This window comes from Pituophis catenifer, unplaced genomic scaffold (assembly GCF_029215685.1).
Source record: "Pituophis catenifer annectens isolate HBS135680 unplaced genomic scaffold, rPitCat1.0.hap2 SCAF_1, whole genome shotgun sequence".
Classification (NCBI taxonomy): Eukaryota; Metazoa; Chordata; class Lepidosauria; order Squamata; family Colubridae; genus Pituophis; species Pituophis catenifer.
The window spans coordinates 228,968,161-228,983,528 of record NW_027256881.1 but is presented as its reverse complement, the minus strand read 5'-3'; the positions used below and the strand labels follow the sequence as shown (position 1 = coordinate 228,983,528).

General features: G+C 40.9%; 1 protein-coding gene across 5 annotated transcripts in view; it reads left to right on the top strand.

Annotated features, from left to right (window-relative positions):
- The first annotated feature begins 128 nt into the window (after positions 1-128).
- Positions 129-15,368, top strand: part of BIN1 (bridging integrator 1) — a 124,490-nt gene continuing 109,250 nt past the window's right edge. For all 5 annotated transcript variants that reach the window (XM_070951913.1, XM_070952144.1, XM_070951992.1 and 2 more), the window contains exon 1: positions 129-327. In XM_070951913.1, the coding sequence (XP_070808014.1) occupies positions 247-327 (81 nt within the window). In that variant the 5' untranslated portion in view covers positions 129-246. The remainder of the gene's footprint in view (positions 328-15,368) is intronic.

Sequence of the window (15,368 nt, the reverse complement as noted above, 5' to 3'; positions counted from 1 at the left end):
TTTTTTTTATCATCCCGTATCAACCATATCCCATTTCCCAGCCCTGCTCAAACCAGGGTGCTCTGTTCCTTTAAGACGCTGCCGTGCCTGTGTTGTACTGTCTCTTTAAAAGGCTGTATCCTCTTGTCCCTAAGCTTTTGAGAAGGACTATGGCCATTTTTTCGGTCCTCGTCTTTCTTCGCTTCCTCTTAATCTGATTAATTCTAACCACCGTCGTACCGATTTAAAAATTAAAAGGACGGCAAGATGGCTGAGATGGGCAAGGGAGTCACGGCAGGGAAAATAGCCAGCAACATGCAGAAGAAACTCACCAGGGCCCAAGAGAAGGTAAGGAAAGGGCAGGCAGGAGAGGTGGGAAAAAATCCGGAAAAAAATAAAACAAAATAACGGGGAAGGCTCTCGGAGACTAATGTGTAAACCGAGCATTTGCGGGGGGCACTTCCTCACCTCCGAGGAAGCGAAAACCAAAAAAAAAAAAAAAAAAAGGGGGTGCTGCTGTTGCAATTGCCGTGATTATGTGGGATACGGGAGAGGGGGCAGAAGGCGGTTGCAACGTAATGCACCAATTCTCCAGCACCTTATGCTTCCTTACGTTGACATTGACAGCTCGGCCACGTTGTCTTATCTTGCCTTCGCCTTCCACCTCGTTACCGCCCCGCCGTCGGCTCTTTTTTTGGGGGGGGGGTATGTGTGTGTGTGTGTTGTACTCGCTTTGTGGTCCTGGTGCAGGAAAGGAAGGAAAGATCCGCGGGTGGAAAGACACTCCCCCCCCCACCGCCCGTACTCGTATTCTCAAAGACCCACCGAGGTTGTGTGGGGGGAGGCACGGACGACTTCGAGACTGGGGATGGTTGGGGAGATTTCGGATTTCTTTCCAAATCAGTCCCGGAGCGATTGCAACTAAAAGCGCCAGATGGGAAGGGCCGGAAGCTGGTAGTCGTTTTTAACACATCTGGAAAGCACCGGGTTGGGGAACCTGAGCTGGATTTTTAGCTCGTTGCGATAGGAGTATTGGTCTTTTTTTTTTCCCGCCCCCCCTTTATTAAATTCTCGGCCGAGGGGCGGAGCAGCGAAGGTTATTATAGGCGCTCGCTTTTCTGCACGCTGCTGTTATGGGTCGAAAGATAATCCCCATCATCCGATTTCTCTCTCTCTCTTTTTTTTTGTAGCCCTGTTTTATCGCTCCGGGGGCGTCGGCAGCGGGGAGGGGGGGGGCGGAGGTTCCAGCCTGCTCCCCCCCTTCACCTTCGCTGGCAAAGCAGCGCTCGGAGTGAGGCAAAAAAATTAGGGTGGCAAAAAAAAAAAAAAAAAACAAACCACAAAAAACCCCTCGCGCGCTGCCGGACTGACGCAGGACGGCGGCTATTTCTGGTCGCTCCGGTCGAAGCCAGAGAATGAACGCGGCTTGGGGTGGAGGAGAGCAAGCCCTCTCCGCTGCCTCGTTTTTGGTTTTTTAAACCTTAAAACTAGTTCGGTGGCCAAACCTCGTCGTGTGATTAATGAACGGAGGTGTGTGTGTGTGGGGGGGGGGGGGGAAGAGTGCTTTTTTGTGACTGGCTGGCCTCCGAGAGGTTACATATGGGGGGGGGGGGCTGACTTGCAAAAGATCACCGATCTTTTCAGGGTTAAAAGAAGGAAAAAAAAAACACACACACACGGATCGGCCGCGGCTCAAATTACGTCAGATGAAACGCGGGCGAGATTTCCCCTTTCCCATCTTCCTTTGGCAGAAGCGAGCTTGTCAGTCTCTTCAAACGCCTCCCCACCCCTACCTCTGCCTTTCCTTCCCTCTCCTTTAAGGTAAAAGAGGCTTCGGCTGCAAATTCTCCCTCCGGAATTTCTCCTGGAAGTGACTCTTTTGAAGCGGCTTCTGCCTTTGGGACCGACTGCCGCCCCCCCCACCCCTCCGGGGGCTCCCTCTGCAGCCTAAACTAAACCGAGTCGGGGTTTCTCACCGCCCCCTTCCTGGCTTGGGAGAAAGGCTCCGTTCCCCTTAGGTGTGAAATCCCAAAGGTGTTTTTTTTTCCAGGAGGCACTTTCTTGGTTTTTTTTTTCCCTTTGAAGACCTTTCGCTTCCCATCCGGGAAGCTTCTTCACTTCTGACAGGACTGAGGGGAATGGAAGGATTTAATATGCCTTGCAGACAGCTGTTCATGAGAAGCGAAACGTCTTCAAAAGCGGGTGGGGGAACCCAAGAAAGTCCAGTTGCCTCCTGAAAAAAAAGCACCTTTGGGACAACCATGACCTGGATGGCTGAGAATCTCCACAGACTTAGGTGTGAAGGTTTTGTCTGTCTGAAGGGGAGAGCAAAGCGTTCGCGCTTTGGCTTTGCCCGTAAAGCCGGCTCTTCTCTTCCCTTCCCTCCGCCCTTTTTTTTACTTTCCCCTTTTGACTTGAGGTGCGAGGTCAGACCGCAAGAACGGGCTTATTGGGATAAAGCGGCTTAGAGCTTACATTGGCCCAAGCGGCCGGGGGGGGGGGGCGAGGGAAAGTGGCCGTGGGAGCCACACCGGACTCGCTCATCTTCTGGCCGTCAAGAGGCTGCTCGCCCAGGTGTGTGTGTGTGTGGGGGGGGAGACGGCAGAAGTGCTATATAGACTGTCGGCTGCTTGCAATTTGACAGATCGAATCTCACCAGGTTGACTCAGCCTTCCATCCTTCCGAGGTGGGTAAAAATGAGGACCCAGATTGTTGACGGCAATATGCTGACTCTGTAAACCGCTTAGAAAGGGCTGTAAAACACTGTCAAACAGTATATAAGTCTAAATGCTATTGCTATAACGTTGGGAAGAGGCTGAGAAACCGTGAGCTGCTGTTTTGATCTGGATTGCTTGTTATCTTTGGTTTGAGTGGCAAGCTGCTTTTCGTTTTCTGCTCCTTCAGAGCTGGCCTGAGGCAGATTTGGAAACTTCACCTGCCAAAACCCCTACCCCAAATCTCCCAGCAGCAGCAACAAGCTCTTAAAACTGCCTTTCTTACACACCCTAGATTGTGTGTCCTCCCCCCCCCAAAAAAAAATCATTTATACCTTACCTTTCAATAAGGGCAGAGTACAGGTAGTCCTCGACTTACAACCGTTTGTTTAGTTACTGTTCAAAGTTACAGCGGCACTGAAAAAAGTGACTTATAGCCAGTTTTCACACTTACGACTGTTGCCGCATCCCCATGGTCACGTGATCAAAATTCAGTATTTATTTATTTATTGGTTCAATTTATAAGCCGCCCTTACTTAGGGCAGCTTACAATGCGTTAAGCAATAGCCTTCATACTTCTGTATATACTTGCTTAGTAGGGCTTTCGCCCCCCCAAGTGGTGTTCTTTTTTATACAAATTCAGCTTATTGCCCCCACAAACCAGGTCCTCATTTTACCTACCTCAAAAGGATGGAAGGCTGAGTCAACCTTCAGCCTGGTGAGATTTGAACTTGCAGTAATTGCAGGCAGCTGGTGCTATTTAACAGCACTTTAGTCTGCTGTACCACCAAGGCTCTTTTATGACCGTTGTGTTGTCCTGGGTTCAGTTTGTGACCTGACAAAGTCAATGGGAAAGCCAGATTCACTTAACAACTGGGTTACTAATTTAACAACTGCAGTGACTCACTTAACAACTGTGGCAAGAAAGGTTGTAAAATGGAGCAAAACTCACTTAATAACTGTTTCGCTTAGCAACAGAAATTTGGGGCTCAGTTGTGGTCGTAAGTTGAGATCTACCTGTATTTCATCACTGGAAACCTCTCAGACCATTAGGATTAATAAATGGGAGCATTGAATTTAATTCACTACCCTGTGTCTCTTCTCTGTATGGTACCAGCTGCTGCTGTATAAGCCTAGGTTTGTGAGATCCAGGTTCAAATGTACCACTATCTACATGGTTCATTGGATGATTTGGGGCGATTTCACTTTTGGACCTCCCCAACTGCTGTGGTGAAGTGATAAACACTAAGCACTAATCCTGGAGTTGTCTTACCCTGTTTTTGTTCCCAGACACTTGACTGTCCTGGCAAAGCCTAACGGACACCATGCAGCTGTCCCTGGAGGGTGATAGTAAAAAGAGGATGTTTTCCTTTTATTTTGGGTGCCCCATCACACTTTCTCCGTCCCTCAGGCACTAGTCCTCTGTTCAATGTGTGACCTTGCAAACCTTCTTGAGGCCTGCTGAGGATGGCCGGTATTTCCTTCCTGGAGTTTTTCTTGTATGGAAAACCTTGGTTTGGGAAGGAGATAATGGAGAATTTCTTAATTTTACTGTGCAATTGTCCAGATGGCCAGGAACTGTTTCCACTCTGGAGAAAGACCTCTGCCAAATTCCTATTCATGATTTCATGCCTCACTTCCACCCTATGACAGCAATGGGAGCAGGACTTTAAACATGAAGACAAAATGTATGTTTGTAGGTGTCTGAGGAGTAGAGGAGTCATGGCACATGCATCATGACTTCACTGTGCAAATGACACAAATTACATATTGCAATGATATAGTGACATGCATGATATTATCATGGTTTGCATTGGACGCTTCTTTGTATATTTGGACGTTTGTGAAGGGGGTGATCTGTAACTGAATTGACTTCAAACAGCTGTCCTTGCAGACAGCTGGCAGTTTCAGGCTCTCCTGTTTGTCTTGCAAAGGAGTTTTGTGATTCCATCCTCAGTGAAGAGTCTGTAGTACAGTGGACTAAACACTGTTATTAACATCTGCTGCTTGCAATTACTGCAAGTTCAAATTTCACCAGGCTCAAGGTTGACTCAGCCTTCCATCCTTTCAAAGGTAGGTGAAATGAGGACCCAGATTGTGGGGGCAATAAGCTGACTTTGTATAAATATACAAAAGTATGAAGGCTATTGCTTAACGCATTGTAAGCTACCCTGAGTCTCTGGAGAAGGGCGGCATATAAATTAAAGAAAAAAAAAAAAGCAGATGGGCTAGTCCAGTGAATGGGAAACTAAATATTAGAGGAAAGGTTATATTAACTTCTTCTTCTTGTCTAAGATGATTAAGCTGAACCATGTTTCTAAATGAGACAGATTTATTTACAGGGGAAGTCTTTGCCTGTTGATGAGTTGCACTATACTGTCCAAAGTTATCTTACCCTTACAAAGTATGGCAACAACTCTATGACAGGTTTCAGGTGGTAGATAAATCACATAAACAAACTATACTGCTCCACTGCTGTTTTGCAGTAAATATTCCTTAATTTGTCTCTTCTACCATGAGAATAGAATTTCTCAGTTTAATTAATGGGTTAAAATATTACTGTCATTTAAGCTTGAATCCAGTATAAGTGTCTTTGAAATGTTGCACCAAATGTTGCCCCAACTCTGGGTGGGCTGCCTCTTCTCATATCCACATAACTCTTCTCTTGCCTGTTTCCTGCAGTCCCCCACAAATATATAGTCATAAACCCTCCATATATTGCTGAAGTATACTTCCCTACATCCTTTACCTTTGGAAATGAGGGTGGGTGGGACTGCTGGGAATTGTAGTTTAACAACAGCCAGAGGGTCATAGGTTGTCTGGTCTTGGTATAAACTATTTCCAGCAATAGAGGGGCGTTGGAAATTACAGTTAAGAAAGCTTATGGCATCTCTTATGGCGCAGTTGTGATCTGGATGGCATGGAATAGATTGAGGTTGAATCCTGGCAAGACAGATTGTTTGTACATCAAAGTTTTCTGTCAGTTCTGGTGTTGCCTCTTGATGGGGGGGGGGGGGAGTCATACTGGTCCTGAAAGGACAGGTTCATGATTTAGTGAGGTAGAGGTGCCCAATTCTGTTTGATGTGCCAATTGCAACCCTACCTGAATATTTTGCAACAGTGATGCATTCTGCCTGCAACAGTGATGAATTCTGCCATCATTGCTCACTTGAACTATTGCAATGCGCTCTGCATGGGGCTGCCTTTGAAGATCACTCATAAGCTTCATTTAGTCAGGAATGAGCCATATTGGTTGCAATGATCACATTACTTTGGTACTTTGGATTCCTCAGTATCTTCCTCTGGCTTCTGGATGAAATCTAAAGTGTTGGTTATTATCTGCAAGGCCCTAGGTGGGCTGGGATGGAGATACTTGTAGGACTGCCATTGGCAGTCAGAACTGGCCAACTTGATTTGTATGTTCTTCGAGATGATTTCCTACTTTGAATGTAGTAGTGGAGCAGAAATAGATAGTTGTTGTTTTTCCGTGATGGTGCCTATTTTATGGAAATCAGGCTTGCTCGCACATTGTCAACTTTCTGAAATTTAATTGAAATTGAAGTGTTTTAGATGCTTTAAGGAGGTTAAAATAATGTCCTTGATCAATTGATTATTGGTAGTTTGGTTATTATTGTGGTTTGAATTGTTTTTATTTTGTCCCATGAATGTTTTAAAATGTAATCAGAACAGTTATTTATGCTTTGCTTGTTGTAAACAAAGAGACTGGTTGACTACTTGCAGTGGATATTAATTTAATAACCAACCAAATAAATAAATATTTCAGAAGAAGACAATAGCAAGCAATTTCCATTCTGTTGTGAAGACATGTGTTCATGTAGTTACTGGGAGTTGTGCTTGACTCAAGAGTATCTTAAAAAGTAAATCTTTAGTTAAAATGTAATCTTATGTCCTCCAGATGTTTTGAACTACATTTACACAGTTTCTGGTCATTGGTCATGCTGGCAGGAGCTGATGAAAGTTGATCCAAAACATCTGTTTAAAACTCTTTACAGATTTATTGAGTCTTATTCTGGGAGTCACCCTTCATGAAATACATTGCAAAATAAGGAAATGATTTTATTATACAAAGATATTGCTGGCTTGCTTTTCAGAAGCCGAAATGCTCACGGATTAATCTGCACCCTGTTTTCTTTGATAAACCTCATGGTCATTTTGACAGAGATCCCTTTGCTTTCTCATGAAGATATTAATTAGGTTTATAGAATATTTAGTGTGAAGACTGGTTTAGTACTAGCTAGTTTCTTCTACATCATAACCTATTGTCTTTTGGTTTTGGTAAACTTTCCACAAAAATAAAGCTAAGGATGTGTTTGTGTATTTTCTCCTTTTCAGCTTTCCATGAATTCAAATACAGGGTTTCAAATTCAGAGTTGTCTACTTAACTAAGGAGTAATTGAGCTTTTACTTTTCTATGTCTCCTTACAGATTAAGATATGGACTTCGGATAGAATAGAATAGAATAACAGAGTTGGAAGGTCTTCTAGTCCAACCCCCTTCTCAGGCAGGCAAATGGTTGTCTTCTTAAAAACTTCCCGTGTTGGAGCATTCCCAACTTCTGGAGGCAAGTTGTTCTATTGATTAATTGTTCTGTCAGGAAATTTCTACTTAGTTATAGGTTGCTTCTCTCCTTGACTAGCTTCCATCCATTGCTTCTTGTCCTCCCTTCAGGTGCTTTAGAGAATAGGTTGAGCTCCTCTTTGTGGCAACCCCTGAGATATCAGAACACTGCTATCATGTCACTCCTAGTCCTTTTTTTCATTAAACTAGACATACCCAGTTCCAGCAACCATTCTTTATGTGCTGGGATATATGTTGGGATCAGGGATGGGTTCTACTTACCTTTACTACCGGTTTGCAACGGGATCGCAACGATGCATACCCTGCCTTTGCAAACTTGCATGTTGATGTCTGATGCTTGTTTTATCACTTGTCCCTGACATGGATGCCAGCTGGTCTTGCAGAGTTCTAGTGCATGTTGTACAGCAGAGAAAGGCAGAATATAACACAAGTGTTTTCTGAATATTCCTTGGCAATTAGCAATGCATAGGAGCAGTATATGACGTTTTGTGTGCTGTTACATCACCTGAGAATGGACTTTGAAAATACAGTGTATATCCCAACAAGTTCAATTCTAGAGAAAATTGAGAGAGGATGAGGAATTTTTGACTATTATCCTTAGAAAGGAACTCCAATTTCCATTTGTGCACAGTTTGAAAACCACAGCTATAAGACAGGGGTGGGTTCTACTTACCTTTACTACCGGTTTGCAATGGGGCCGCATGCACGCACTTTCTTCGCTCGCACGCACGCATGCTTTTCTGCGCATGCACAGAAGCTTCCTGATGACGTCAGGGTTGGTGGGCGGAGCTTCCCACCTATTTTACTACCGGTTCTATAGAACTGGACGGAACCGGGGGCAACCCACCACTGCTATAGGAGCATTTGGGCTTTACGTAACATTGTAAACTTTTCCACTTAACTATGGACTTAATTCTGAAAGATGATTGTATTAAACAGAAATTTGAAATAAATTATAACATGGACTAGAAATGAGAAAATGAAATCATCTAGTGTAGTTCATAGTAACTACGTCAAAATTAATGACAGGTGGTTGAATTTTTTTTAGTTATCTGTGTAACAGATGTAGGAGGTTTCTGCTATATTTATCCAGAAGGCAAATGTTCATTTCTGTAATTCCCAGATGGTCAGTCTGAAGTCTTGTGGGAACTCAAGGCTGCTTGGAATGGCTGCCTGTAATTTGGTGGCAATGAGATATCGGAATGGTGGGAGACGAAATATAAAAAATGATATTTGATATAATAACTTCGATCTCCTGCTCTTGATTTCATGCTTTGGCTCCAGAGAATAAATGAAAGAGCTTGTAAGAGTTGAAGGATTTCCTGGAACAGTGTATGATGGGAGAGAATAGATAGGTTTGTAATAAGAAAAAGGAACCCATGCTTTCCTCAGTTGAGATGTTTGCTAACTCCCAGTTCCTCCTTTCTGGACATTAAGGTCAATCCTGAATTCAGTACTGTTTTTGGTCATTTGTGATCCTCTTGAAAAAGCTAGACATGTGGTATATAGTGGTTGGATGAAGAGTAATAGTTCCATAAAAATGCCTATTATAAATTCTTACAATTCTATCGTACATCAAATCAGACTATTGGCCTTTCTGCTCATATTATCTACACCAGCTTTTCACACCCTTTAGTTATGCCAGACTTTTGAGAATGCTCCACTAGCATGCCATTTGACTAGTAGAATTCCCTGTCAGTACTGCCATCAGCATAAGAAATCAGAGAACTGCAGTTTAATACACATAGAAGGCAGTGGTGGGATTCAAATAATTTAATAACCGGTTCTCTGCCCTAATGGCCGGCTGGGTGGGTGTGGCTATGGTGGGCGTGGCCAAGGGGTGTGACAGGTAGCACTCGGCCTCCTGCACCCCCCTGGGAGCAAAAATGGGCCGTGGGGGGGGGTGCATCTTCCCCCCACATCCTGTTTTGGATGTGGGGGGCCTCCCTGCACTTACTTGGGAGCCAAAACAGGGCATGTGGGGACTCCTGGAAGGGCCGGGGCAGGGCCAGCCGGCAATTTAACAACTGATTTGCCCAAACCAGCTGAATCCTACCACTAATGGAATGCATCAAATTGGGAAGATATATCTGATGTACAAGAGTAATCAGATGCAGCAAAGCTAATTTGGAAATATGACTTTTATATCTGAGCTATCTTTTTCTTTTCTGTCAGTCGTATGATATGTTAAAAAATGGCTCTTAACAATATATCACTTTTAAGTTGGTTTTGTACCACCCAAGGAAATTCTTGACTGGCTTTGAATAGTTTCAAGTTCTATTTCATTATGTTATATTATAGTAAATTTTGTGTCTGCTCAAAATAACTATTGGTGTCCTGGATTAATGTTACCACAAATTAACAGTTTGAGACAGAAGTTTTTTTTCCCTGCCACATAATAGATAGCTTTAGTCCTTATATTGGCATTTCCCTTAGTGTTTCTTTTCTTGTGTTTATCAAAGTTACTGCAACTTTGTTTAGAATTAATGGCCTTTGTACAATAATCTTCCAAGCTTTGGGTTGGGTATGTAAATCCAAATGTATATACACATGCTTTTATTTTTTACTTAATTGCATCAATAGTAAATCAATATTTACTATCGGATTTTAACATTTTAATTCTATTTATTGTTGGGTTCTTTTATTCTGTGAGCCGCCCCAAGTCCCTAGGGAGAAGGGTGTCATATAAATATGACAATAAATAAATAAATATATTTGGTATGGAGTAGTGTTTTTCTAAAATAATGAAATTTGCATGTTGAGCTGTTTTCTTCAGATCCATTTGTGTAAAGAAAATAATAGGTTAAGAATGATCATGTTTCCACCTCTGAATGCTTATTTATGCTGGAATGTGTGGGTTGCACTAATAACCCACATTTTGGAAGACACACTGTTCCCTTTGAATGCATGATGTAACATTTTTTGGATACTATAAAACAGTAACTACAAAATCACTATCTTTGGAAGAGCTGTCTAATAATTATTTCGTTATTCTTATATTTTCACATTATCTTTAAAAGTTGCTAGGAATAAGCAATGAATAAAACCTGTTCCATTTAAAGAAATCATTAAGAGCTTTTTTTAAAAAAAAAAATCAATGATTTTTGTTCCAAATAGTCTTATCTTCTCATTACTTCTCATGATAGTTCTCTTGCACAATTGCCACAACTTCCGTTACACTTTCTCCAGATACTTGCCCTTTTTAAAAAAAAAAATTTTTTTTTGGTGCTATATCAGTGTTTCTCAAGCGTGGCAAGTTGAAAATGTGTGGATGTCAACTCTCAGAATTTCCCAGCCAGCAAACTGGCTCAGAAATTCTGGGAGTTGAAGTCCACGCAGCTGCCAAGCTTGAGATACACTGTACTACATGATTAAGTAGATTTAATTATGCATCTCTGAAAGATTTTGTTCTCTTCAGAGAACTTTAACCATGATAGGATGGGAAGGAGATGGGAATTATCTAGGCCTTTTCAGCCTGGTTTTTTAATGTTATCCATTGTGTCATTCTGTGGAATTCTAGAAAGGTTAATGATTGGCAGGGCCAAACCTGCCTTCAGGCAGAAGTCTATCTCGGGCATTAAGCATTGTCAGTCTCTCCTTTGAAAGAGGTCTGTGTGCCACATGGTCCAGCCTACATTCCCTAGATTAGCCTGATGGCATCCTGTTTGGTTAACACACCATGCCTTTCTCAGTGTGGAAGTTTTGTATAAAATCTAATTGATTACAGGGAGGCCTTCTGCATCTCACTGGGTGAATCATTAGCCTTATTTTTAAAGGAAAAACTGGAGCTTCTGTTATTACCATAATTTATAAAACAAGAAAATGGCCCTTCTGTCTCTCTTAAGAGAAAAACTGAGCCAGAATGCATACCCACCACTGCTTTGATTGTGGCAGAATTAGTGCTACTGCACTGATTTGTATTGCTCTTTGTAAGTCATCAACTCTAACCACTAAATGTATGGAATTAAGAATTTTTACAATTTATGGAACTTGGGTTGAAAATGGTAGTAGAAGAAAAAATGAATGCTGCTTTACAGCTCAGGCCTCTGTAAAATTCAGGAAAGTGTATGGTCATAGCAGAAGCCATTTATCATGCATAGAATATTGCTTTATATAAGAGGAAAATAAAAAATAAATTGGCAGTGGCATGTAGGAATTTTGGATATTCTAAAATAGTCTGTGATATCAATAGAGCAAAGGGAAATGATAGCTCAAGTGGGCTGCTTATTGTGCATAAACAAGAGAAGAGGAATTATTCATCTTATCTCAAATTTTCAAAAATATTCTTCATTAATGGAGCATATGTTTTCTATTTGTTTGCTATATTATATGTAGAATATAATATTTCACTTAATAGTAAAAATGGAGTTGGAAGAATTTACAGAAGAGAATAGCAAGAAAGAAATGTATTTAGTTTAGTTTTGGCAACAGAAACATGTCCTTAATCGGGAAAATGATCCCCTCTAAATATACTGTCTTTGAGATATTTCCATAACTGAACACTTAAGAAAGAAGACAACTTCCAAATTCTGAAATATTTATAATCTATGGATTTAATGCTGTAGATTTCTTTCTAGATGCGATTTGCTACCCTATAATTGCATACTCCCTTTGAAAACCAAGGAACATAAATATTTTAGAAACTGATTTCAAGTTTAATGTGATTTCAGAAAATGTGTTCTGAAGAACATGTAGGTTAGATCTAGGTGGATGCAAATCATTTGCAATCATTATTTTCAAGGACATTTGATTGTACGTACATTAAAATAGAAATAAATGACTATTTCCTCTCAATTTCCCTAGTTCTACTGCAAAATAGATGGAAACTTGGGGTAATTAGAAATGTGTATAGAGTCGGTTTTCACATAGTCAGGGAGAAACAAAATAAGAGCAAGCCTATAGATGAAAAACTGCGAGAAAGCTTGAAACTGGCCCTCCTGCACAAAAGTGGGGAGCAGGCTGTCTGTTAAATACAGTGATAAAGAGAGAGAGGTGCAAAAGTATATTTATTATCATATTTAGATGGCTGCCCATCTCATGAGATTTGGCACCAGGTGGAGTACAAATAGAATATTATTGATTTGATTTGATTTTGGTATTGCCTAATTCAGACTGACCCTAGACTTGCTCTTGAAATACAGAGGTCCCAGGAATTACCATATTTATTCATTTTGTTTGTACCTGGCACAATAGAAGACTCTCAGAAATTGATAGTATATTAAAAAAATCAATGATATTTTTTTTAAAAATGATTAAATTATGAAGTGAAGAGGCACGTTAAGCCCATCCAAGTGGTTTCTAGGAATGCGATCCTGCAAAGACTATGCAAAATAACCCACTTTTTATCAGCTGATTAGCAGTCATAATATGGGAGCCAGCCAATTAAATCTCTGAAGGAATATTCCATGGTGCTGGCACACTCACTTTCTTTCAAGTTGTTGAATTCTAGTTCCATTCTACCTTTGGAGTGACGCTTGATAGGATGGTATGCAAAATAAGCATTTTGAATTCTGTCCAGTTCTGTTACTCAGAACAGTTTCCTGGGATCAGAATTATTTAATTTTAATTATAAGTATTTTGTATTTGAATCTAGTTAATGAATCATTTATGAACTCTAATAAAAAAGTAGCTCCCACAAGTCTGAAGATTGATTACTTTCATGTAGATGAGGGAGATCTGGCATTCTGCATACTGGTCATTCACTTACATCTTATTTTGATAATCCTTTTGAGACTTTTAACCTTTAGTTGCTTGAGGATATTGCAGTCTTTAAACTGAAGTTATGTATCATGTTATTCCTTATGCCTTGAACTTTGTCTCTAAATTAAATTCTCATCAGTGCAGAATTAAGCTTCAGAGTCATTGTATTGAAGCATCAGATGAAATTTCTTAGATGTCTTCTTTATTGTGTCCAGAAAACATAAGTAAATTGTAGGAGATGACCAGGCTGAACCTGATCAAGTGTTTCATCAGTCCCTTTGCACCCACAAGAGATCGAAGTCCAGCCGTTGAAGTCCAGCCAATTTGGCTTTATCACTAGTGGTTCAGATTCTTTTTTAGGAATAGCATGGAATAAACTTGTACTCATCTGAGAACCCTGATTCTTGATTTCTTGTGCCTGACATAAATTTTTATATGTACGTTTGAATATATATATATATATATATATATATATATATATATATATATATACAGTATACACACACATACACACAATACATAGACACAAAAATATTCAAATATATTGTGTATATACATCAATCACACACACATACATACATTGTACTTGCTTTTTCTGTATATTATATTTTGTGTAATTATTTGTCTCCTTTCCTTTTTGTTTCTTATCTTTATATAACTTTGCAGTTATTATTCTGTTCATGTTACAAATATCTAAGCTTTTTTTTAAAGAAAATGCTATTTATATGCAAGTTGTCTCTGCTTGATATTTTCTAATAGTGGAATTGCTACTGGTTTAGCTTTTGATGAAATTAACATTAGAACTCCATCTGAATCACACTTTAGTGTTAAAAATAGTTTTTTTAAAAAAATACTTCAGGAATAGTCAATGTTTTGTTGCTTGTGTTGGCAAACTGCCATTTTGTTTTTAATTGTTAGATTGAATTTTATTGTTTATTGCTATTTTTTAAGATAACTATAGCTATTACAATGGGGTGACATAAGTACACAATTGTTAAATATAAATTTCATTTCGACAGTACATATTCACATTCTTAGAGATAGCAATGCATCTCAAGTATGCTAATTTTATAACTGTAAAAGCCTTACACTTCTGCAGCTTGCAAATATTTAACATGGTAATGATCTGATTGTGATCCCTGTTTATATATTATTTTGGAATTTTATAAGGCCACCCAGGTCTCTAATGACTCTGGGTGGTAACAGTATGTAGAATACAGTTAAAACAACAACAAAATCCCCACCCACGCTCCAGAAGTAAAGCAATCATTAAGAGAGAGACATAGTCCCTACTCTAAACCTATTCTTTCAAACATAGCCAGGCATATTTGGGGAGGAACAGTGTTCCAGAGGGCAAACACTGCAACAGGGAAGGCACACTTCAGGTGGCACTGGCATTTAATGGACGGGACCTGGAGCATGCCAAATCTGCCCGTTAATATAGGCCAGGCAGAAGACAGACAGTTCCTTAAATAACCAGCTCCCGTGCCAGCAAGGGCTTTACAATATAGGCAACCAGCACCCTGAATTGCCCTCAGAAGCCTATTGGTAATCTCTCTATAGCAGGGGTGTCAAACTCAATTTCAATGAAGGCCGCATCAGGGTTGTGTTTGACCTCGGGGTGGTGGTGGTGGTGCGGGGAGGGCATGGCCAGGGTGGGCATGGCCAGCTTAATGTCATTCATGTCAGGGGCACCTGTGGTGGCCTGAGCACTCTGCCAGCGAAAATAGGCTCCCGAGCTATGTTTTCAGCTGCAACAGCCTCCTGCAACCCTCTGCCAGTGAAAACAGAGGTTGGGAGGGCTGCCCGTGGCCCTCCCAAGCTCCGTTTTCGCTGGCAGAGGCACCTCAGGCCAGTCCTTCACTGTTTCCAGGGTGGCCCCACAGGCCAGATTTAAGCACCCCGCAGGCTGGATCTGGCCTGGGCCTTGAGTTTGACACCCCTGCTCTATAGAATACTATTGATGGAAAATGTGAATTTGGGCCTTGGGAAACCTAGATTACAGTATTAGTTTACAATGAACACATCAGATTACAATGGGCGAACAACCTCTCTTTGAATGCCATGGAGGAGTGGATTGCTACTGAGCTCCGAAGAAAATAAAATAAAGAAATCTCTTCATTATGGCATCAGACTAGCAAAACATCATTTCAGAGAGGAAGTGTTGCTAGAAATAATACCATGTGCTTTGATTTATCCTGAGAATAAGGGATTTAAAGGCAGGAAACTATTTTTAAAATCTGTTCTCAGTGCTCATGTCTGAAGATATTAAGCTGAAAATAAGTATTTGGTTAATATTCCTGTGTAACTAATGGACTTTCAAAAAGCCAAACAGGGAACATTTGGATCCCACAAAGGAGGATTCTATTTAATAAC